The sequence below is a fragment of the Pleurodeles waltl genome, chromosome 8, assembly GCF_031143425.1.
Source record: "Pleurodeles waltl isolate 20211129_DDA chromosome 8, aPleWal1.hap1.20221129, whole genome shotgun sequence".
In the NCBI taxonomy this organism is placed as follows: domain Eukaryota; kingdom Metazoa; phylum Chordata; class Amphibia; order Caudata; family Salamandridae; genus Pleurodeles; species Pleurodeles waltl.
The window spans coordinates 998703582-998728934 of NC_090447.1; the positions used below are offsets into that span (position 1 = coordinate 998703582).

A 25353-nucleotide genomic window follows, 5' to 3' on the forward strand; every position below is an offset into this window, starting at 1 on the left:
AAAAATCATTAATACTACAGTCAATATAGCTTGTTCGAATCCCTATACCACTGCTGTGAACCTTAATTTTACAGCAATTAATATAAAACTTACTTTTACCAACCCTCAAGACACCTACGGTCTGCCTCACTCACACACATTTCCCACATTTGCAAAAGCAAAACTGAAGGTCGTTCATTCTCCAACATCATATCCAAGACATTGAAACAACCGTGCATAGTAAAAAGAAGTTTACTTGCTCAACTGCCCTTTACAGCCTATATAACTGTGGCAGAATATAATAGCTGTAATTGTCAATAAAACATTAAAAACTCTCCGTAAGATTTGTAGGATAAACCTAAATTAGCTGAACTTTGGTCATTTCACAAATTTTCCCAGACATAGGTTCCATAACAGAAACCATCTTTATACCTGAAGATGAAATCACTCTCTGCTGCAATACTGAATGCAACCATTGTAAACCTGTAGAATAGTTTAATGGGAAACTGCTCTTCAATAACAGAACAATGGAAACAAAATACAGTTCTTACCAAAACTGCCTTGCCTGTTCCTATCTCCCATTTTGGTCATGTACGGATAAATCTGAGAAGTCTACATTTAAATTTCTCATATTAGAATTAATATGTTTCCATTAACAGTATGGAGACTAAGGTCCTCAATGTCTTGGGGACCTTTTGGAACAAAATTGGTCCCCCCCCCTATTTTTTAGTTTCATATTATATGTCATATTTTATGCGTTTTAGCTGCACTGCTTTTAGCAATAACCTTTTACATACATTTCTTGCATGATATTCTTCTAGGAATATGTGGTACAAGTTGCTTGTTTAGTTAGCTTTTGCATGACATGTAATCAGTACTTTTTGACACCGCTAGGAACACTGTAGACAATATCCTAGATCTTGTGCTGCCTGTTCAGGAGACAGCTTCTAATATCTAGACAGAGCATTGCATCAGAGCTGTGCTTCCAACACAGTATGACTTTATTATATAAACTGTGCACTGACCTGGATGGGGCGGAGGGCACTCCAGTCACAACAGTACTGGAACGAATGCTGTGTTGAACACACAGCTCTTTTGGCACTAATCTATCAGCCCGTGAGATGATTGCCATCCACACTGCAGGTCGGCTCCGGACACTGTCTTCAGGTATGGGGCTGGGGCTAATCCCCTAGATCAGGCCAGGCAGAAGGGTACACCCGCTATGCTCTTAGCACAGTCTTAGGGTTAGGTAGGAACTTCTAGAACACATTTACCATGGTTAGAATATTCACGGTCTTCACCATGTTGATCATGCTGGTTATTTTGCTTTCTTTCATCTGCCTAATTATTGTAGATCATTTGCTTTATACAAGATTACCTTTGTTTCAATAAATATATTGAAAACTCAATTTGTATATTTTTTGCCTGGGCTTGCATGAGTAGAAAAACAAAAGGGTGCAATGTGTTTCCATGACTTATGTGGGGAGTCAGTGTCTCATGTTTAGGTTGCCATAATCACCTTCTGCCCCTGTAGGTTCAGGGGTTCACCTGAGATACTGTGAGCTAGCCAGGAATCAGGCTGACAGTTTCTGATGGTGTGGACGGACTTAGTGCCCACATTCTGAAGTCCTACCGTCCTAAATACGCAGCCCATTATCTGAGTAGGAATCGTATAAAATGATTTTATTCAGTTTAAAGGGTCCTTTACCTACTAATAAACCGAAATGTGTTCATTCTCTCATTATCATACAGCAGACGAGCTCCAAAAGACAATACCACTGACTGCAAAATGGATCCACATGCAGACTTGAGTGGTAAAAAATAGAAACAATTGAAAAAGTTGCCCTATTTTTCCAATTAAGATTCTGCACATTCAGAAATCCTTCATAAAACTAGACTAGGGGTTTACATACCCTAATCTGTTGTCTGACAATTGGAAGTGGGATATTCCGTAAGGATCAAACATCTGTAAGGGAGTTTCAACTAAGACCTCAAAGAAGTTACAAGTACACGTCAAGGACTCAACAACAAAAGGGAGTCTGACAACATTGTTTTCACTGCATGAAATTTGCACAAATTCTGAGCTACACAAGGACAAATGGATAGTACAAGCAGAATATATGTGTCTTCTGCTTCTAATAATCAAATATGAAAACACTCTCAGCTAAGAAGTCAGTCCCAAGAGCAGCAGACTTTTACACTGACAAGAAATAAACTGGAGCTATAGCCAATTTGAGGGACATGTTTATTTCAATATCATAAAACACGGCAATGGAATTAGCAGCTGAATATGCACACAGAGCCATAAAACCCAACACCAGAGTCTTCTTACTGACCAGCTGTTTTTTTTCCATCTTCATTCAATAATCTCACCCAAACCATATTAAATTCAGTGATTTGATTCCTGCTTCTCTCCCTACAAGTTCATTAAAACAAACCTAGCTCACTTATTTGTGATTTTTAGAGTATGTGCACCTTAGAACGGTCCAGCGTATTTTTCTTTTGACAAACATTTTTCCTGTCATTACTTGATCTCAGTCTCCTAAACCTGTACTCGCCTTCACCAAATTCACTGTTCATCCCATGCTCCTCTGACTGGCACTTCACTATGCACACTAGCTTCTACTGGGTTAGTCTGCGATCCCTTCATCTTAAGATACATTAAACATCTTCGACTGTGCACTTTGTGCAGTCAGTTTTCTAGCTAATGATGGACCAAGGATTAACTTAACACCACTTGATGTCCAAAGGCAACAAATTATGATTTGGGTCATGATGCATAGCATTACAAGCCCAAGGATAACGTGGTAGTAGATCAGCTTCAGCCATACTTTCATTTTATGCTCTGTCACAATTTGCAAAGAACGTTTAAGTTACTTTGGCAGTCACTCTCAGGTATGTCTACCTCCATTTTGTTCAGGGCAGAGGTCCATTATCTCACCAGCACCACATGCTGGTCAATCCAAAACCAATGAGCTTGGCACTCTTTGTGCATACAGCTGTGCTGGCATCTTAGCTCTCCCCTTCACATCTCACTCATGGCAGCAGCCCTGAGTCAGACAGATGGACAGCCGCGCCGAAGATCACGCAACTAGGCAGACATTTTATTTAGGAACAGAGAACATTCAAGAACGCATACTGAAGTGTGCAGGCGTAGAGTGGCTGTTTCTTGGCATTGAATAGCACCAATACAGATTATATTCTATTTTCTGCCACACAAAAATCTGACAAGTTATAACTGACACAGGAAGAATTTTAACCGTGGTAAGTAGTTCTTCATGGAACGGATTGTTGCTATGAGCTGTATTCCCATAGAGCAGACTTCTACCAAACAGACTGCGCCTCCTGTGGGACAAATATTTTTCTGCTATGTGTCGAGTATTTTTGGAACACCATTTTTATAGGCATGATCCAGCACAAATAATTACCGTAGACACTGAAGTACTAGAATATTTCACAAGATTCTCTACGCATTGCAAATGTTACTGTAAAACACCCGACTGCTTATCTAAAACACATGGATAACCGTGTGGTGAAATACACGATTTATCAAAATGTTCTAGAACATATTCATCTCTCCTCCCCACCCTACCCTTTCACAGATGAAAGATGAAGCCGGTACATGTACTCAAAAAGATTCTACGGTTTCGTTTGAAAGCAATGGTTGAATAGCAATGTTCTAGTTCTTTAAGAGTTAAAGGGTTCAAGTCACCAAAAAACATAACAAAAACAATTCGATGTTTATAGCTAAACACTTATATAACACTACCATCTTGTAATCAAAAATGAATTAACATTAGAAAATATTTCCAAAGGATAAGATTACATTTCCAAAACAGACTTCTGCCCAACACATTCAAAATTGACAAAGACTTGCAGAATGGCTTTTGAAATAAATGTTTTGCTGACTTTATTTAACCACTGTGGTTTACCAATGAGATCATGTTTCTGCTTCCATATAATAAATGTTTGTGCGTTCACTTTTGAAAATGGAAATAAAGACATTTAAAGATTCAAATACCTCGGTCTGTCCTTCTTGCGCACTACTCTCGTGAGTTACACGAATACTCTGAAATGAGAATGGAGAAGAGAATCTTTAAGGTTTAATTTAAACTAGAACGTGTACAAAATGTACAAACCGTGCAAGAAATTGAACATAAAACGTATGCTGAGGATAACTAGGACAAGTTTCGGTAGGAAGTAGTGCAGACGGCTCTTTAGTTATGGACTATTGCTGCAATCAGGACGAATACAACAAAACAATATGCTTTCAAACACGTTTCAGCACTTTCAGAGCTAGTATACAAATCTCTAAATATTTTTTCCTTGTGTCATTTTAAATTCGGCCCTCCCCTGTTTTTTTGGCGCAGAAAACCATATCAACTTCAATTTCATGTAAATCTTAAAATATGCTAGCAAACATACCGACGAAAAATGCAAAACCCCTAGCAAATGTGCTCTTGAAAAAAGCAATGACACTAATTTCATATATTAATATCTTCCAGTATTTAAAGAAAACACCTTTTTCTGGTATTACTGGTCAAGTAATGGGTCCCCATAAATTTGCTGTTTCAGCCAGACGTTTTCAAGTGTAGCTCATGTTCTGCATTTCTTACCGTCCATCCAATAATGTCCCTAAGCACATTTTTTATGAATTCTCCACTGTGCTCGTACTGGTCATCAGCTCAGGGTAATAGCGACAAACAGTCCACAGTGTTATCTTCAGCCCCAGGTACAAGCTATGATAATGTAATTACCTCAAAGTGGGAGACACACCTAAGTAATTCCAATAGCTTTTGCTAATTTGTATCCCTTTCCTAAATTGTCATAGAAAAACAGTCCACCACTTAGTCCATTGTTTTTCTGGTGCAAATTAAAAAATACATCCCAGGTAACACAATTCAGTTTTTGATATTGGTCTTTTATTATTCGTTAGAACTGTCAGCCCATGGCCTGGTTTCCCCTGTCTTTTTTGGCTTCTGACCTCCTGCTTTGATCCTGTGCTGAACTTCGTTTTTGCTGGCTTTAGGACTCTGGGCACTTTACCACGGCTGAGCAGTGCTGTCTGTTTAAATTGTATGTGTAATTGGCTTGTCCATAGTTGGCATGTCTGATTTACTATTAAGTCCCTAGTACAGTGCACTAGAGGTGCCTAGTGCCTGTAAATCCAATGCTACTAGTGGGCCTGCAGCACCGATTGTGCCACCCACAGGAGTAGCCCTGTAAACATGTCTTAGACCTGCCAATGCAGTATCTGTGTGGACAGTTAGGAACTGCCAGTTCCACATAGCAAGTGCACCTACTTGCCAGGCCTGAAGCTTCCCTTTTACTACATGTAAGTCACCCACAAGGTAGGCCCAAAGCATCCCCATGAACAGGGTGCAGTGTATTTAAAAAGTAGGGCATGTACTGGCATGTTTTTACATGTCCTGATAGCGAAATACTGCTAAATTCGGTTTTCACTATTGCAAGTCCTACCCCTCCCAAAGGTTAACATGGGGGTTGCCTTAAAATATCTTAAGTGTAATTTCCCAGAAGGAGCAAATCGAAATATGGAGTTTGGGGTCTCTGAACTCACAATGTAAAAATACATCTTTTGGTGATGTTGGTTTTCAGATTGTAAATTTGAAAATGCCACTTTTAGAAAGTGCACATTTTCTTGCTTAACCATATTGTGCCTCTGCCTGTCTGCTGAAATACATGTCTGTATCAAGATGACAGCTGAGCCATTAGTGAATTCACTTCAGACAGTCACACAAAGGGAGCGGAGGTACCTTCTGCATATCCTGATGGGTCTTCCTGGGCTAGACCCCCAGTGGTTAGAGCCTGGAAAGATGATTTATTGGAAAGGGCAGGAGCAGAGAAGCCATGTATGAGAAGAAAGAGGGGGGATGAGAAGGTAACGGAACACCTGCTTTCCTGGGTATAATGGCGTAGGCAGCACTTTTAGGGGATGACCCATAATGTAAAAACATTAGGCACATTATACAGGGAACTATTAAATCTGATACCTTAACTGAGACATTTGTATTTGTATTTATAAAGCGCATTGCGCCCGTAGCATCGAAGCGCTGAGCAATAGAGGGTAGAGTGTCTAAAGGGAAAACAGGAAAAGAGAAAATAAAACTGCTGAGGAAAGAGCCAAGTCTACAGCTGCTTCCTGAAGGCCAGAAAATTATGTTCCTTCCTTATCGTCAAGGGGAGCATATTCCAATGTTTAGCAGCAGCCACAATAAATGTTTTATCCCCCCCATCTGGCCTTACGATTGTGAGGACCTTGGAGCAGGTGGGATCCTGTTGATCTGAGCTGACGGCTCGGCCTATACCAACGTAGCCTTGAGGAGAGATATTGAGATCCGCACATATACAGAGACTTGTGAGTCAAACACAAAGTTTTTAAAATAATGTGCTTCATGACAGGTAGCCAATGTAATTGTTTTAAACGTCCGCTAGCGGAAGCTGAGTGGGGGAGGTCCAATATTAAACGGGCAGCTCTGCTTTGAATCAATTGGGGTTTCGTAAATGAGGCATTGTCAATGTTAAGCATTAGAGCATTACAGTAATCTAATCTAGAAATTACTAATGCCAAGGTCACTGTGATTCTAAGCTCCTTTTGTAAATAAGGAAAAATGTTCTTCAAAATTTAGTAATGGAATTAACTGGTGACATAATGGACAGGCAGTTGTCGAATATATAACTCCCAAATTTCTGGTGGAGGTAATGGGGTAGGCAATTCACCACACACTGATGGCCACCAGCGTGACCTCCACAATTCCTTACTAGAGCCAAAGAGCAAAATCTCTGTTTTATCGCCATTCATCTTAAGGCAATTCAAGCCCATCCAACTGTTAACCTTACTCGTACAGTGATGGAAGCGTTCTGCAACTTCTTCCCAGTTCTTAAGAACAGGAATGATTAGTTGTGTGTCATCAGCATAAGAAGTGGCCATAAAACCAAATGATCAAATAAGTCTGGCCAATGGTTCTACGTACAAATTAAATAGTGTGGGGCTGAGTGAAGAGCCTTGGGGGACCCCGCACGGTAGTTGATACGCGGGTGCTGTAAAATCTCAACAACTTACTGTGGTAGATCTCTCTCCTAAAAAGGATTTCAGAATATTCAGTGCTGTGCCTCTAATCCCTGCTTGATAGAAGAGAGATGCCATAATATGAGGGGAGATGGTATCAAAAGCAGCTAACATATCTAATAGTACTAAAATGGCTCCTTGTCTCTCATCCACTAATCTGCGGATAGTGTCTGATGTGGTAATGAGGGTGGATTCCGTGCTGTGGGCTTTCATAAAGCCATGTTGAGTAGAATTTAGGCTACCCGAATCTTGAAGAAATTTGGCTAGCTCTGCATTAATATGTTTTTCAAAAAGTTTAGCCTCAAAAGACAGCAAGGCAACGGGCCGCAGATTCTTGAGATCATATGCTGCTCCATCTGGTTTCTTTTTCAGGGGAAAAACTGTCACTTCCTTCCAGGATGGTGGAAAAACTCCCATAGTCAGAACCTCCTGGAAGACCGGAACAAGAGCTGTAGATACTAAATCAGGGACAAGCTGTAATACATGAGGAGGACAAGGGTCCCTGGGGGAACCTGACTTAATCCCCATCAAGATCTCTTTAATCCTTTTCGGTTGCAGTGGATGAAACTTAGTCAACATGGGGCAGTCCTTATCTAAAGTGCTATTTAGGATCAAATCTGTTTATTGTTTTGAAAAAAAAAGCGAAAAAATATAAACATACAAAACACAGCTCATTGCGGGACACAGATGCAAGATATCAGCACAATAGCAATCTTATATCTTCATGCAGAAGTCTCTCTCGTAATCAAAGACCACACCCAGAGGAACCACCCAGCCAGTCTTCTCGTTGCAGAATCATGTGTCCGCCGGCAGTGTCCAATAGTCTTCCAAGGTGCTAGTCCCACAGATGAGAACACAAACATTTAAACGCAAACACTTCAATTATGCCTCCCTCCGAGAAACCATGTCATCTTCCTGTCTCTCCACGCCTCAACCCCTTGCATCATCCAAGCTCACCCCCCCCCCATCCAATTCCCCCTCCCCCCCTCAGCCCTCCAACCAAGAATTAAAATCAGCCTCAAAACTCGCAGGTAGATCAGGCATGTCAGCTCGGTAAATTCTGCAGAGAGAATCCGAAGGAACGGCTTCCACAACTCGCCCAAGTCTTCTGCCCGCTGCTAGGAGGCTAGCGTAAGTTTCTCCATAGCTAAGATAAACCACAACTTCTGGAGCCATGAGATACGCGTCGGGACTATCTGTACCCCAGAGAGCTAGGATCAGTTGCAGCGCTGCGTTAAGTGCTAGAGCCATCTGCCTCCCTTTTACGGACCGTAAAGGAAAAGTAAGGTAATTAGGCAATCCCAATAAAATATACGATCGGAGTCTCGGGATCTTAACTTGGAACACTACATCAATATCATCTATAATGCTTTCCCAATAACGATGCAGCTTGGGGCAGTGCCAAAGCAAATGCGTAAGCGTACCTGTAGCTCCACACCCCCTCCAGCAAAGGTCTGACTTATCACGATTCCATGCATGCAACTGCGCAGGAGTGTAATACCAATACGAAACACTTTATATGATGTCTCTGTCCCAGCTGCATTATATGCTGTGTGGTGTATTCTATAGAATATACTGTCCCATTCCTCATCTGAGAGTTCTCTCTCCAGCTCCCTCTCACATCGCAACTGACCCTTTGACTTAGGCGGGTGGTTTTCCCCTTGCAGAAGCCGATAGAGTTCCGAGATAATTCTCTTATCATCCTTCTTTAGGAACAGCCATTTCTCAAATGGCGTAAGAGGCCTATCTATCAAAGCTCTGTTCACCGGCAAGAGAGCCCAGTGTGGAACCTGATAATACATCAATCTATCCGCCTCCACTAGGCCATAGGCCTCTCTCATCTGGTCGAAGGACAACACCCCTTGTTCATCAAAAAGACTTCCTACTCTCCTACAGCCCCCTTCATACCAACGTCTCAGGCCATCCAGATGAAGTCCAGGCTCAAAGTCAGGGTTCGCGCCTATGGGGGTCATAGGGGATGGAAAGGAAGTCAGCCCTAGACGGCAAGCAACCGCATCCCATAGGCGTAACGTTGTTCCGGTAATCGGGGAAGAATAAAGACCTCCCGCTCTATGCAGGCGCTAGAGCCAGGGCTCCGTCCATATATGAGAGCTCGCCACCACCTGGTCCATAAAACACCAGTGTTTCTCTGTGAGTGGGCTACTCCACTCCACCAGAAAGCGCAACTGTGTTGCCTGAAAATATCTCAGAAGACATGGTATCGCCAATCCCCCACTGCCCTTGGGACGATATAAAACCTGCTGCGATAGACGCGTCGGACGACCCTCCCATATGTATCTCAGGACCGCCGATTGTAGGGTGGCAATCGTCCGAGGAGGTGGGGCTAGTGGGAGTGCCTGAAACATATATAGTATTCACGGCAAGACTGTCATCTTGACCGCAGCCACCCTACCCAGCCAAGACAGTTTATGGCTCCCCACAACTCCAGGTCCCGCCGTACTTCACAAACCAACTTCGCATAGTTCACGCTCGCCGTTTTAACTGCAGACGTCGCCAACTCAACCCGAGATAGGAAAGGCGTGAGGACGACCAAATAAAGGGATATCGAGCCTTCAAATCCTCCTTGTGATCAGCGCTCAGAGACAGAACAAGGACCTGAGATTTCTGCATATTCACTTTAAATCCCGAAACCTGGCTAAACTCAACTAGTATCTCCATAAGCGCGGGTAAAGAGGTCGCAGGCTCCCTAAAGTGCTATTTAAATATTCATACAGGTCAGATATCTCCACAGAGTGAATAAAACTCGCTTCAGTTTGTAAAACTTTATTTTCAAAAAAGGTAGCCACCTTATTGCAAAATTCTTGAGAATTCTCCAACTCTGGGGCTGTAGAGGGGACCGCAAGGGAGCGTATTACTTTAAAAAGTTCTCTAGGGGCATTTGATGCCTCCTTGATTTGTCGAGTAAAATACTCGGTCTTAGCTTTATTTCTTGCATCTTTGTAGGTACTAAGGACAGTTCTAAGCTTCTCTTTCTCCTCAGAGTTTGGATCTAATTTCCATCTCGGTTCTTGTTGGCAATATTTCCTCTGCAGGCTTTTGAGGTTATTAGTAAACAAGGGCAACTAACTTTTTTCTTCTTTAAAACGAAAGGGGTTATAAGCGGAGCCAGATGATCAATTGTCAAATTGATCCCCTGATTAAAACTGTCCGTTGTCGACAGAGGAAGATTCATAGCTGCTTCCCACCCTGAAACCAATGGCGGTCCTAATTGTTGACTCTTAATGCAGTTCCAATTTCTAACTGGTTTCAAGGTAGGGCTGACATGTAGAGGGCATTGGGCATTAGTCAAACTAAAGATAAGAAGATAGTGGTCAGTCCAATCAAGCGGCCTATTCTTCAACAAAACCAAGTCATCATGACGGGCAAATATCCCGTCCAGCAGGTGACCAGTCCTATGTGTGGCTGTTGTTACTTTTAATTTCCAATCAAAATCTGCCATAAAATTCAGGAACTCTTTGGTGTGAGGGTCCTGACTATCATCAAAGTGAAAGTATTTGGTAGACATGGTTAATGGCACAATTATGTTTGACCAATGCTGCAGGAAACTAAAGTAGGGACCTGGAGGTCGGTACAACAATAGTCCCTCAAATAGCACAGTATTTTTCTGATGAATTTTAAAGCAAATACCCTCGCAAATATCTGATATGACATTTATGGCTTCCCATTGACAGGAGAAAATAGAATTAAAAATAATAGCCAGACCCCTCCTCCTCCTCTACTTGAAGCTCTATCCAGTCTACAAAATGAATATCCTAGTGGAGTGGCAGCTATGAAATCAGGGCCCAAGTTTCGGTAATAAAAAGGCAATTGATGGACAATTAAGTCTTCAATTTCGGTCTTATGCTTGACCAAAGAGTGTGCATTAACTAGTGCACAAATCAGAGAGTTAGCATTCACAACCACTTCATTTTTCGAGCTTACACGTACCTCCTGTAATGTAGTATGAGGAAAAGTGATGCCATATGTTGTCCAGGGTGACCAATTACAATGTTTACAACTCCACCCTTTTAAATGGAGGGCATGAGAGAAGTAGGAAGTAGGGGCAGAACCTGACCGAGAAGGGGCATAGTCTCCGACCCCCAGTCCATCGTGGACGGGCACAGACAGGCTTGCCTTAGGCACGCCATTGGCACACTCGCTGTGCACGTCCGCTGCGCATCCGCATCGCCCCCTGAATAAGGGCTACGGCTCAATTTGCGCGTGATCACAGGTTGTTAGCAGCTAGACTGCTGACCTAAATTCCCCCAAGATGATCGATATGCAAATTCTAAAGGGGAGGGCTCTAACAGGCCACCTCTCCTGAGAGATAAACTAAGTAGCGAATATCGGAGCACAAAAGGCGCCCGGTAGAAAGAAAACAATAACTCCCCCAAAGAGTTTAACAAAAAGCAAAAACTGCTAAAACATTCCCAACAGACAGGATGATCAGTGGACACAGGTATATCACTATTCCGCATGATGAGGCCCTATGATGTATTTCCAATTTTGCACTGTGGGACTATGGTTATCATTTTTTTTCAGACCTTATAAGTTTATTTAAACTTAAATGTTGTACTGTAAGGATTCGTCTGGATACTGGTAACCAAGGACTGTTGATACAAATATGTAAATGGCAATTTATATTATACTTGAGAGACTGTCCAGCCTACAACTGACCTACAAATGGTGGTACCATACTGCTATGTTTTTTTTCTGCAAACAGTTGAAATTGCTGAAATGCCAATAAAGAAATTGAAAAAGAAATACAGAATGTGGAACACAAACTTACAAATTAACATGTATGTGAAAACAACCATTATTGCCCATAAAGAAAGAATGGTATTGTCAATATAAATTAATAGAATCATGACTATGCAGTATATTACTGTATTACTGAGCCATAAACTCCTGTAAGTAGGAAGGTTTCCTACATACTCTTATACTACACCTCATTGTATTCGTAATACCCTGTTTTGAATTCACAGATATTGGAACTTCCTCTCTCCCTTTATTGCCATCTGTATGAGGACCATCATCATATATTTTCCTCTCTGGAGGTACATGTATAACATCAACTGTACTCTTGTTCCAGATTCTACAGTTGTGTCTTTTTTTTTTTTACAACTTGACTACATCCAAGTTTCCTGTGAACTTTGACTATTCAACATATCCCTTAGGCACTCACACTCCTACACAGTATCCTAAGTTAACTTCCACAGCCTCTCTCTCTCTCTCTCTGTCTCTCCACCCAAAGTATTGTTTACATAACCTTTATTCCAACTCATCTAAAGAGGACAAATATTGGTGGAGGGGGGTCTGCCTTTGAAAAATTCAAATTGAGACTTTCCAGTTGTGGAATAAGAGACATGCAAAACCCAGCTACCCTCCGGAACAACTCTTTCTTCAAGTCAATACCATTCACTTTTGCAAATTGTATACCCTCTCTCAGTGTTTTGATCACTCTTTCAACTGCACCATTGGTTTGAGGGTGATATAGCGCTGATGTTTTATGAGTAATCCCACATTCTCTCAAACACGTTCTGATTTGCGCAGAACAAAATTTTACACTTATCAGATAGCAGACAACATGGACAACTCTCTCTTCTGAAAATATTAACAAGAAATGTGATATCCGCTGTTGAAGATATATCTATCACACGATACTTCAATCCAACTTAAGTATAGATCTAACAAAACAATTACATAAAGTGTAGCATGTTCACCTCTTATAAGTCCCAAAATATCTAAGGCTATCTTTTCCCAAGGGTGAGAAAGTAAACCCCTATACACCATAGATACATGGCTTGCTCTCAAACCCTTGTCGGACCTTACACATTCAACACACTATATAACTTTGTGTTCAACCTCATAATCCAATGGCGGCCACCAGACGTCTTTCCATAATGTCCCTTTTGTGTTTACTATATCCAAATGACCTTTATGTGCCAAATGTAAATAGTATTTTTTATAAACCTTGTGGTAGAACTAATCGGGTGCCTCTAAACAGAAACCATTTGTCATTGATAATTATTTTCTTACCAATTATCAGCACCCACCACACTTCTTGAATTCTTTGTCATGAGGTGCCGCTTTCTTCACCAACTCCATAACTTCCTTTATTTCAGAACCTTTTTCTAGTTCTGAGAACCATTCCGCCTCACTCACACATTCTTGAGTAACCTCACATACCTTGAGTAAGTCATCAAAATTCTCCTCCTTTCCCATCTCACTTGACTCCTCCACTTTCACCACTCTTGATAAACAATCAGCAAAATGGTTATTTGCTCCTGGTCTATACTGTACCATGAAATTATACTCCTGTAGACTCACAACCCACCTGTGTATCCTCAATGTGATGCAATCCAAAACTTTAAAAAAAAGATCTCTACTAAAGATTTGTGATCACTCTAATGAAAACTTCAATCCTCATAAACAATGTTTGAATCTATTTATTTCCCAGAGCACTGACAATGACACCCTCTCAATCACTGAATAATTATTGTCCGCTCTTTCAGAGCTCTTGATATGCATGTGATTAAATTCTCTCGACCATTCTTTTCTTGAACTACTAATGCTCTTAAACCTTTTGCACGTGCGTCACAAATTACTTTGGTATTACACTGTGGATCAAATGATTGCAGTGAAGGAGCTTGACTTAACTTTTATCACCTACTCAAATTTCTCAATACACTGTTCACTCTAATGAAATTCAACTTTCTTCTTGAGAAGATACTTCACGCAAAATGTTTTACTAGCAAATTTCTGTACAAATTTGCTATAGTATGTGTAATTCCTAGAAAGAATGCCAACTCTTCTTTGTTAGCTGGTTCTATCAAAGCCATGATAGTATTTCAGTTCCTATTTGGTATTAATATCTTCTCCTGACAATCTGTAACCAAGATAATCAACCTCGGGCAGGCCACATTTCAATTTTTCAGCTTTCAGGGTTAACCCCGTTCTCTGCCACTTTACAAGAACTCCCCAGACCTTCACATTATGCTTTTCCATGGATGATCTGAAGACTATAATGTTGTCCTGGTTGAATCTGACCCCAGGGATGCCATTAAGAATCTTTTGCATGGCCCTCTGAAAAACAGCTGCCCTGGGATGAGCCCAAACAACATTCTTTTGAATTTATAAATCCTCTTGGGAGTCACAAATAGAGTTAGTTCTTGAGATGAGTCCTCCAACTCTACTTGATGGTATGCTGACACCTAATCCAAAATCGTAAAAACCTTTGCATCAGAGCATGTGGAAATAATTTCTTCTATATTAGGTAAAGGGAAACTGTCAACTACTATCTGTTTATTTAATGCTCTCAGATCAATGCAAAGACGAACATCTCCATTCCCTTTGTGTGCTACTACAATAGGTGAAAGCCACTCTGTATTCTCTATGTATTCAATGACCCCCCCCCCCCCATTACTTAATCTTTCCAATTCATCAGCCACTGCGTCCTGCACACAAAGGGGAGCACGTCTCACTTTTGCAACTACTGGAATGGCTGATCCTCTCAATCTGACTTTATGTTTGTATCTGACTAATTTTCCCAGTCCATTCCCAAATAAGCAGCTTAATTCCCCAACAATTTTTTTTTGTGCTACCTCTTTTATCTGCACTTGGGGAATCTTATTGGAGATCAGACTGACTCCTAAATCACCTTGGTGTACCCAACCTAACAGGTCATCTCCCTCACACGAGACAAACTCTTCCTTTTGTGAATTTGTTTCCAATTTTAATATTGGCTTCAAAGTACACCAACATTTTAATCTCTGAGCAACCATATCCTTCAGGTTTAATATCCATGCAGCACAGTTTTTCCCAACAACGAGATTTTTCTCCTAAGGTTTGCTTGGAAATCATGGTAATTTGTGAGCGTAAATTAAATTTCATTGAGACCATTGCCCCATCAATCAGTACCATCCCAGTTGGATATCCTTTTGGAAGATTATTCACCAGTAATACTACTTTTTGGCATATTTCAGAGACCTTAGATCTAGAGAACTTCTTACTTTTACTTCTACAACATTTACTAAAGTGCCCTTTTATCCCACATGTATTACACATTTGAAATAATGTCAGGCATGTTTTGTCATTCACCTTGTGTACCTCTAGACCACATCTAAAACATGACCCTTTGAATTCAGTGACATTTTTCTTCTGATTGTTTTTGGGTTCAACCACACAAACATCAGTAGTTGTGCCTTTTGAACTGTTCACTTTCTTCCCCTTTATTTAACTACTCAACACATTTCAGCATGTGGTCTTTTTGCCATAATAAACAACTCCTCCAGTGGTGGTTCATCTTTCATTCACAATTCTTCACAAATGTTGTCACTGTTTCACCTTTATAAAAATTTATCACATCCTTTCTTCCAACCTTGCCCCAAATTTATAAGTGGATGCTAACTTCCGAAGGCTTGTTACAAATTCTTCCACTGTCTCGTCTTTTCCCTGACTCCTAAGACCAAAGTGATATTGTTCTAATATCATGTTTATTCTTGGTAAGTAAAGTACATCTAATTTTGGTTACATTATTTCATATTCATGCAAGTCTCTAGCCTAATTGGTCAGTAAATCTGGCCAATTCTCAAGAATCTCTTGTCCCTCTGCTCCAAGACAATGTAACAGAAGTGCATGTCGTCTTCCTGCACTTATGTTTGTGCCACATACTCTGAAGTAGTTTAAAAAAAACAATTCCCTCTACTTCATTTTATTACAGGTTTTCCAGGTGACTGTAGGAAAAATGGTGGAGCTATTGCATTTTGCATCTTACTGTCCTGAATGTTCTACTTGCAGAACCTCTAATAACTAATTAAACCTCTGAAGCAGTAAGTGTAATTTACTGTTACAATTTCCAACTTGGTAAATTTTCTCCAAGAAACTGTCAGGTTTTATATGAAAGACAGTACTAATACTACTTTGGTTTACTGTCTAGTTTCCAAATAATGTTCTTGGTAAAAAGCTTCTAAAAATTAGGTTACAAATGCTGCTTCAAAATGGCCACTACAAGTAAAACTCCCACTTGTGCAAAGTACAACCAGATTCCAATATGCTGCCGGGTAAAGCTCCTTTTTCATTACACAGTCTAGCTCACTCTGAGCCTGTGAGCTCCTCCCTTCAAAGGCGCTGCCTCCCACCATACACTAACTTCACAGAAAACACAGAAAACAACAGGGAGGGAAAGCGAGTAATGTTGAATAAAATGAGTGAGTCAGATTATCTGTTTTTCACCCTAAAAAACAAAATAGAAGAGCAGTCAATGCGTCACACTGTGAGGAACAACAGTGTGACCAATCGTGCAGCGTCACCCTCACAGCTCCTTTCTGGCCCCTCAGACTTGGACCGGGTACACACAAAACGTGCATTTCTCTGTGTCATGCGCAATGCATGCACTCCAGCAGGTGAGTGTCTCCGAACATGCAGTAGTATTAGCATGATCTTTCAACACTCGGCTTGACCGCCTTCCAATTCCTCCTTACTTGTTTTACTAGACAGCTGCAGAGTCACATCATTTTGTCAATTCCCGTCTCCCGAATTGGGCAGAACCAGTTTTTCTGGGAAGAAGGTAGTGTATGGTGGATTAAGTGAGAAGGGGGAAACATATACTGTAGCCCTTTCAAAAACAGCACCGCAACTGGTTACTTAAACAAGGAGGTCTTATCTAGCAACCGTAAAAAGGTCAAAAGTGCGGAATGATCACATTTAACTGTGCTCAAAGCAAAGCATTCCCAAGCTAGAAACAAAGCAAACAACATAACATCAGATATCTTGGCCTGGAGGGGGTCAATGTAGGGTGTGCTGCAGCAAACCACAAAATTATCCCAATGACCGGCACAAACAGTTTTTCCCAGGGATGCCTGGTTGCCAAAATGACATCCACCATTTCTGGAGGGTCAAAGTTGTTAAGTTGTGGCCATTCAATCTCCAAGCATGAAGGTGGAGATTGCAAAGATCCTGGTGCAAAACCCTGCCCTGTTGCTCCAACAGCAGGTCCCCTTGGAGGGGCAGCCTCAGCAGAGGACATACGCTAAAGCCCAGGAGTTTTGGATACCATGCTCTTCGTGCCTAAACAGAAGTTACTAGGATGACTTGGATCCGGTCTGTCCTGATCTTCTTGATAAGTCAACTCAGGAGTGGTATCAAAGGCATACAGGAGTCGGAGTTCCACTTGATGTGGAATGTGTCTCTGAGCAAGAGATGCCTTGGAAACTCCAACACGCTGGAGCACTGACACTGCGCATTCTTAGTGCTGGTGAATTGATTGAGCCAAGGTTCTCCCCATTCACAGAAGAGGCCCTACACCACCTCCAGGTGTAATTTCCCCTCGAAACCCGCTTGGCGCTGACGGCACAGTTCGTCCGCCCTGGCGTTCAAAGAACCCACCAGGTGTTTCTCCACTAGGAAAATTATCTGCCAGTCCAGCCATTTCTAGAGGCACAGCGCCTCATGGTACAGGGTCAAGATCCCACATGCTCTGTTTGCTGCAATACCACATGGAAATGGTGTGGTCCATGAGCACTTGAACCACCTCCCCTTGACTGACAGACGGAAGGAAGGCTTCCAGTGCAAAGGAGATGACCGAGCTCCAGAAGGTTGTGCGGAGCCGGAACTCTGTCAAGGACTAGAGGCCTCTGATCTCCACCTCTCCCAGATGGCCGCACCAACCTAGAATTGATGCATCGGTCACCACTGGCCGCTCTGGGTTTGGTAGGGAGAGGGATCTGCTGCTGACCTAATCACGGTCCAACAACTAACACTGTAGGTCGTTCACGGTCTTCTCTGAGATCTGAACATGGTTGGAAAGATCCCCTTTATGTTGGGTCTGCTGGGACTATAGATCCCACTGCAGAGCCTGCATGTGCATCCTGGCATGCTAAATCAGCAGGACGCAGAAGGCCATCAGCCCAGAGTCAACTTCATTGAAATCCAGGACCAAGGTCGAAAGACTAGGATCATAACTTAAACGTCCTAGATTCTCTTTCCCAGAGGAAAAGCACAAAACCAAACCAAGCCAAGCCCAGAATGGTTCTGAATAAAGGGAGCATCTGAGGAGTCAGGATGACTTTGGCACATTGATAGTGAACCCAAGGTATGACAGGAGGTTCACCATAGTCTGAAGGTGGTTGACGACTGCCTGGGATGAGCCCGCCTTTAACAGCCAGTCATTGAGGTATGTTGAGGAAAACTAGCACCCCTGACCTCCGAAGGTGTGCTGTCACTACCTCCATCGCTCTTGTGAATCCCGGAGGGTCACTGCTAAGACCAAAGGGGAAGATGGCAAACTGAAAATGCTCCTGTCCCACTTCAAACCGCAGGCACTGCCAGTGGGTCAGCAGGAACGGTATACGGAATTAAGGGTAAAGGGCCAACCAGGGGATCATTTATGAAAAATATTAATTAATTAAATATATTCAGTGTCCTAAAGGGTGACATCACGAATTAATCCTATGGAACATATAACTGAGACACACAGATATAATAGAAAAAAATCTGATACAGAAAACAGGTGCATGTGAAAGAGGTGTCTTTTTTCATATAAATACTTTGTGATGTAACAAAATACAAGGGTATACAATATCCTAAACAATCATATATAAAATCACATCTGCATCGACGTCCTTGAATTATTTGTTGCACACAAAGGAATAATTCCCTCATAGGAGAGTGGACTTTATCATAAACTACTTCATGGTCTTTATTCTTTTTAACTAACCTTTTCCAGGCATGATTTATGTATGATTGTTTGGCATATCTCAGTAAAATGTTCCATATGATTAATTCACTGATATGTTCCATATGATTAATTCATAATGTCACCCTTTGGGACATTGAATATATTTAATTAATTAATATTTTTCATAAATGATCCCCTCGATTGCCCTTTACCTGACAGGGTTATGCCCAAGCTCACAAGGTGTTATTGGATTGTCCATTCTTTTTCATGGGTATATGGAAATAGTCATCCTGGAGGTCCAGTGCCACCATCTGGTCTCCAGGGTTCAGGGCAGATAAGACCTGGGCTAAGGTGAGAATTTTGAATTTCTCCTTCCGATGGAAGGAGTTGAGAGGGTGCAGGTCTACATTAGGACACCAGAAATTAGCAGGAATAACAACTGTGTCCTATTTCTGGCACTGGCACCCTTTAATAGCCCCGTTGGGCAAATGAGCTTACACTTCCTGCTGCAAAATGGAGAGATGGTCCTCCGTCAGTGGCTGTGGGGATGGTGGAAGGTGTGGTGGAGAAGAAAGGTAAGATAAGGCATAGCACCTGCAAATGATGTGTACAACCACCTGTATGAAATTGCTGCCCACCAACTCCGAAAGAATCTGTGAATTCTGCCTCCCACCGGGTAGCTGTGCACCTGTGAGGGCATGCTAAAGAGGTTTGGCAGGAGAAGCTGCACAGGGCATGGTAGACTGAGCGGCCCATTAACCTTGGCCATGGGGGCAGTGGGCACCACAGTCTTGATTGCAAAATTGCTGGGTTACATGCAGAGGCTGGACAGATTGGCAGTATGGGGCACCTTAGCCAAATCCGCAAAAGGATTGGTGGAACTATTGCAGTTGGCAAGGTGGGGTGGACAGGCCTAGAGAGTGTGCAGCAGCTCTGCTCTCTTTAAAATACTGTGACGCGGAATCAGCCCTGTTACCAAGGAGGAAAGTCCCATCAAAGGGTATGTCAATGAGGGAGGACTGGACATCGTCTGAGAACCCATTTGACTGCAGCCACATGTGGAATCGAATGGCAACACTGGTGCCAATGGTTTGCTCAATGGACTCTGAGGTGTCCAACCAACAACAACATAAGCTTGGCCACATCATGGCAGTCTTGCCTAAGCAAGAACAGGTCAGAGATGTTCTGGCACACAAGTGAGGACTTGTGCCACTTCGTATCAAAGGGCATAGGAATAGTGCCCCAACAAGCATCTGGTGTTAACTGAACAGACTTCCAGAAAGGTACAGTAAAACATGTTGCCCAAACATCTCCACCCGCTTAGATTCCCTGTCAGGGGAACGGTAGGTAACGTATTTGGGTTAGACATACTTATGGAGGCTTGCACCAATAGGCTTTCGGGGAATCAGTGCTACAAGAGAAATGCAAGGTAGCATGGAGCAGGCCGACGTTGCTTGGCAATCTGTTGATTGACTGGGGAACCAAAATAAGGTTCAGCTCAAGCCCCCAATAAGGTATTTGCCAATGACTCATTAAATGGAAGAAGGGGCACAGAAGATTTATGCCTTGGCTGAAGGACTTCTGTTAATACATTAGTTTTAACATCCAGGTTGGTAAGCTGGAGGTCAAATACTTTGGCCGCTCTACAGATTACCAAGATGTAGGAAGCTGATTCCTCTGTGGTCGGCCCAGAGGGGAAGAAGTAGACATCGTACCAATTGTCATCCTGGTAGGGTTGAGCTAACTTGTGACCCAGGCCATATTTATTGTTTGGGTCCATAACAAAAAGAGAATGCAGAATATGCATTCTGACTTGTGGAGTTGGCAAGTTAAGAGGGGGAAGTGGCATGACTTCTGTCAAGGTCCAACCGGCGTGACTTGGTGTCAGATAGAAGTGCCAGAACCTCCTCCTCCGGAGCTGATGAAGTCGGCATCACAGCACCAAGGGCCAGCACAATTCGAGGCGATGGCAAAGGGATCAGGACTGGAGCCGGAGGCAAAGCAGGCTTGGAGGGCCTAAACTGCACTGATGGTAATCCTGCCAGCAGTACTCCAGATGGAAGGCCTCTCAGTCCCTTGGGACCTGAAGGCGCGGCAGAGGGAGTTTGGCAGGAGCACAGCTGCTTGGAACACATTGATATGATGTGGCGTGGCTGTTGGCCCCGGAAACTCCGTTTGTTCCAGAAACAGCTGTGGGTTTGGCTTCCAAGTCGGTTGAGGTCCAAACCCAGACACTATAGGCATACCGTTTAGGAATTTGTCACAGACATGTGCCTGCAACAGTCCCAACAGGGCTTAAAGCCTGTTGTTTTTGGGGTGACATTCCTTGCACATTGGAGAAATGTTCAAGGAAAATGTCTCTGAGATACACGAAAAGAGGTCAGGATCCGTGTCTGGTGGCACGGAAAGAAAGGTTAAGACGATGTTGAGACGGGCCGATCACCTGAAAAGCAGGATGTCTGCAGGGGCTATGGTATGCCCCTCGACCTCCTGGAACACCTCTCGGCACTTCCTGGTAGACACAGAAACACCGGCAGGTGTTCCAAAAGGAAAGGGGGAGTGGAAAAGAAAGAGACAAAACACTGCCACATCTTGCCGGTCCAGCCAGGCACCCTGTATCTTCAGGGGGGCAGGTCTTTGTTGACAGAGTGATAGTAGAGTTAGTGCACTCAACTTCCTTGAAACAGAATCTCTCTTTCTGATATGGGAGCGGTAGAAGAACACCGGGATGCTCCAGCACTTTTCTTAGATAATAATAACTGTTGGCACAATTACTAACACTGCCTTGCTAAAAACCCAAACTGAGTACCATAACAATAAGTACTGTGACACTAGGGCTGGCTTCACAGAGATTCACTGTTGCATACTACAATTAGAACTGTGGTTGCACTTGTCATGCACAAGAAAGACAACAAGGGCATTAATTATATCACATATAACTTTCCTGCATGCATAGGTTTAAACAAAAGGGAACAAAAAATCCAAGAAATACAAATGTACACTTTGGGTTCAAACAGTTAGGGTGGTTTCACTCTGTGTGTGAAAAACCCTTCAAAAAGTAAATTCCTCAAACCTGAAACACAGGCATGAATGAAAGTTTGAATCCAAGAGTTATGCTATTAGAGAAAGAAAAGTCACGTAAATGCTCTTTTAAAATTGCACTGTCACTTTTTGTAGTACTTGAGCTCAAACAGATTTCCTGAAGCACAATTAGGCAAGTAACTACAATAATAATAATGTGATTTAACCCTAAACCCTGGGGATGCTGACAGATAACGCAGGAAGCACCTTGGGGATTCCTGACAGACAGTGGTCGGGGTGGCGCCTATACAAGTTCTGCATGTCATTTCCAGAACGTAATAGCAACAGTACGGAGCCTCCACACCACCACTTGACAGCGCAGTGAGGTACTGCTGAAAAGTATCCAGATCCAGTCTGATACCTGGGGTTTTTTCAAAAGGTGAAGAATTTGCAGCTTAAAGTCTCTATCAGAATAAAATAATTCGGGATTTCAAATGGGAAGTTCTGGAGTTGGTAGAGTATTCATGGCGGTGCAATCACTTTAAATACAGTGACTTTATGAATTATTGATAAGGGAGAGTGGACTAGAACATAATTGTGTGCCATAGTTTGTCTATTTGTGGCAGGGCATTTCTATGCCAAGTGGTATCCCTGTCTTCAGACATGCATAATGCTAAGTATTTAAACCCTTCTTTAACCACCAGTAAACCTGTTTGCCCACCCAAGCTCTTATTGTTGATTGTCCACTTGGTATATTGTTAATGAACCATGGCTCATTGCAAGGCATGAGGCTCATAACTACCTTGTTGTAGGATTCGTCTGCAGGACGGTAGCCACAGCTACCTAGCTGTGGGCTTCTCATGCACTGGTCCGAACAAGGGATGCCACTGCAGAAGAGGCTTGTATCCCTATCCTGAAGCCACTAAGCGGTGTTCATCTGCTCCACCTAGAGGCCTTGCACTTGGAAAACATCCTCTGTGCTCAAACTCCTCCTCTACTGTGATGAAAAAAGTACCCAAGTACCATGGGTTCCTGCTGCAGTCAGAACAGAGAACTGGAAAGCATTGAATTGAGTACAAGGACATAAGAGTTTCTATCCACAACTATAACAGGGGAAAGTTCACAGTGACGAATTGTACTTTTAATGCTGTGGGCATCGTAATCTGCATCTGTGCCCAATTCATGCCTCTGCAAGAGACTATAGCAATTAAGGTCACAAAGGTAAGAATAAATGCTGGAAGAACCAGGTAGTTCACAATCGCTTTGCTAACTTGGCCATCACACTAGCTAAGCACACAAGGCTCCTGCGGCTCTTCCATTGGAGACCTGGCTCGGGCAATGTGAAAATGGGGTGCAGCGAAAAGCACTGCACTCCGCCAAGAAGAGACTCAGCAGATCCGCCGCCAACCCATATCACCAGCGTGGAATACTATGCTCTCAGAATTTAATCGTCTCGCCGCTCCTCCCACTCAATACACATGAATAACCCATGCAACGTCCACTTCACTCCCTAATGACGCTTACTGCTAAAACTTACCTCCCTACAATATACTCATAGCCGCTTACCACCCACTCTGGATTGAGACGGGCTGAGCCTGCCTCACCACCTTACTGTCCCCCACTACTCCACAATCTTACCTAAATAGCTGAGTACCCCTGGGCTTTTACCTTCCCCCATTCACTGTTGCTTGAGTGTTCTTGCTATGTGCATCCATAAGCACCCAAGGTCTTTCTGCCACCTTTATGGCACCAACTTCAATGCCTCAGCTTCCACATTCAAGACTGTACAGCTTATCACCCCCACTAGGCAGATTAATCAGGGTGATGCTTGAATGTATTCCTTTTTCACTTATCCCTTCTTTTTTCCTTATTTTTCTCCTTTCTACATTTTTGTATCGTTTCTGTTGTAATAAAATCAATTAGGAAAATGTTTTTAAAACAACAAGGTAAGAATAGCACACTGAGTGGGTGAGGGGTGTAGTGCTAAGTGGGAGAATCATGATGAGTAACACCCTAAATTCAGGAGTTGAACCATACTGTATAGTATTTAGTTCTGCTGTGTGATTAAAAGTAGTTTCTTTTATAAAAAGACAAAACTAAGCTGGGCATTTAGGGTTTGTGCCTGTTGATTGATTGTTCAGTTCTGAGGTCTTGTCCCTGCTTCCCTAGAAATCAAGTGTCGAAAGAGTTGTGAACATTTCCAGACACCAAGCATAGTCATTTTCAATATCCTCAACATGAGCAGTCTTAAAAAAGTCGACGTGTTAGGGCGTGATGCCTCTTTAAAGGGATCTAGAAATATGTCTACAAAGAAAATCACTTGCAATGTTCTTTAGTCTTTGAAAAACTTCCACTTACAAAAACCTCTAAAATTTCATTTTGAGACATGCATTTTCTACATTGAAACTTCCTGTTCACACTTTGTCCAGATCTGAAAATCCTAGCTCACCCATTCTATCCTTCCTTGCACACCAACTCCTTTGATTGAAAAGAATGATAAATAATGCTAGGGAAAACATGGATTGCATATCATGCTATTCCCCATTTGTAATATATGTCTCTGGAAAGAACATCACGACGTCTTTATTTCAGCTTTTTAAAGATAGATTTGTGCTTGGTGGTTTTTAGGTCGAGCGCTACCGTACGACCTCTTGTATACTTTTAATTAAACGTCTTCTGTGGGCTTAAAACATTCAGGGGGTGCACCACTCAAGAACATCAAGCGACAATAGTAAACATGAAGAGTCCAATACTGTTGAAATGATAATGATGCAAGACTTCTCTCAGTTGCCTTCTGGAGATTTCTTTAATTGGCATAAAGGGATTGTTATGACAAAGTTCATACGGAAAAAACAGCCAATGCGTTTCGCCCCATAAAGGTGGGCTTCTTCAGGGCAAAGTAGTATTCCAGATATTGCAAAAGAAATTCTGCAAAGTGTGAAGACACAAATGCATGTAATGGGCCTGTGCAGTGCATCAAGAGATTATAAAGCAAGTGGTCGAGAAAGTGTCCAAGGCCGGTGAGTATAAGAAGTGACGGGGCCCGGCCGTGTGCCGCCCGTTCCGATTTGAGTGCGTCTTCTGTGGGCTTCCAGCTATTTCATTTGTTAGTTTCAGTGTACTTTAAAATTCATTGCTTGCTAGTAGTCAGTCATGCCTCTTTGTCCCTCCTTCTTCTGTGTGGGAACAGGGACCAACTACTGTATAATTCCACTTTGTCCTGATTATCTGGTCTGTAGGGGACTTTCTTTTTTACCTTTATTTCCCGTTCCTGTCTAGTGACACTTCCCTTTTCATTTGCGGAGCATTCTTGCTCTGAGTTTAGCTGTAAACAATGCTATAAATCCGGCTGTTATCTTGGTCACATTTGGCCTTTGTGGGCTCTCTGCACCCTCTCTCAGCTGCCTGGCTCCCGCCCTTCCTTGGCTTGGATTTTTTTTACCAAGTGTGCCTGCCTGTGGGGTGCTGAGAGCAAGGGCGTAGGATCGCTTGTAATTGCTTATAGCCTAGGCATCCAGCTCTACCAGGGCTCTGCAATCCTTAGAGACAGTGCCCACTTCTGCTCCATACTGGGATCCCACTCACAGCT

At 42.6% G+C, this 25353-nt stretch overlaps 1 protein-coding gene across 1 annotated transcript in view; it reads right to left on the minus strand.

Moving 5' to 3' along the window:
* Positions 1-25353, minus strand: part of UCHL3 (ubiquitin C-terminal hydrolase L3) — a 336557-nt gene that overhangs the window by 232314 nt on the left and 78890 nt on the right. The window contains exon 4 of the mRNA XM_069205275.1: positions 4001-4048. Within this exon, the coding sequence (XP_069061376.1) occupies positions 4001-4048 (48 nt within the window). The remainder of the gene's footprint in view (positions 1-4000; positions 4049-25353) is intronic.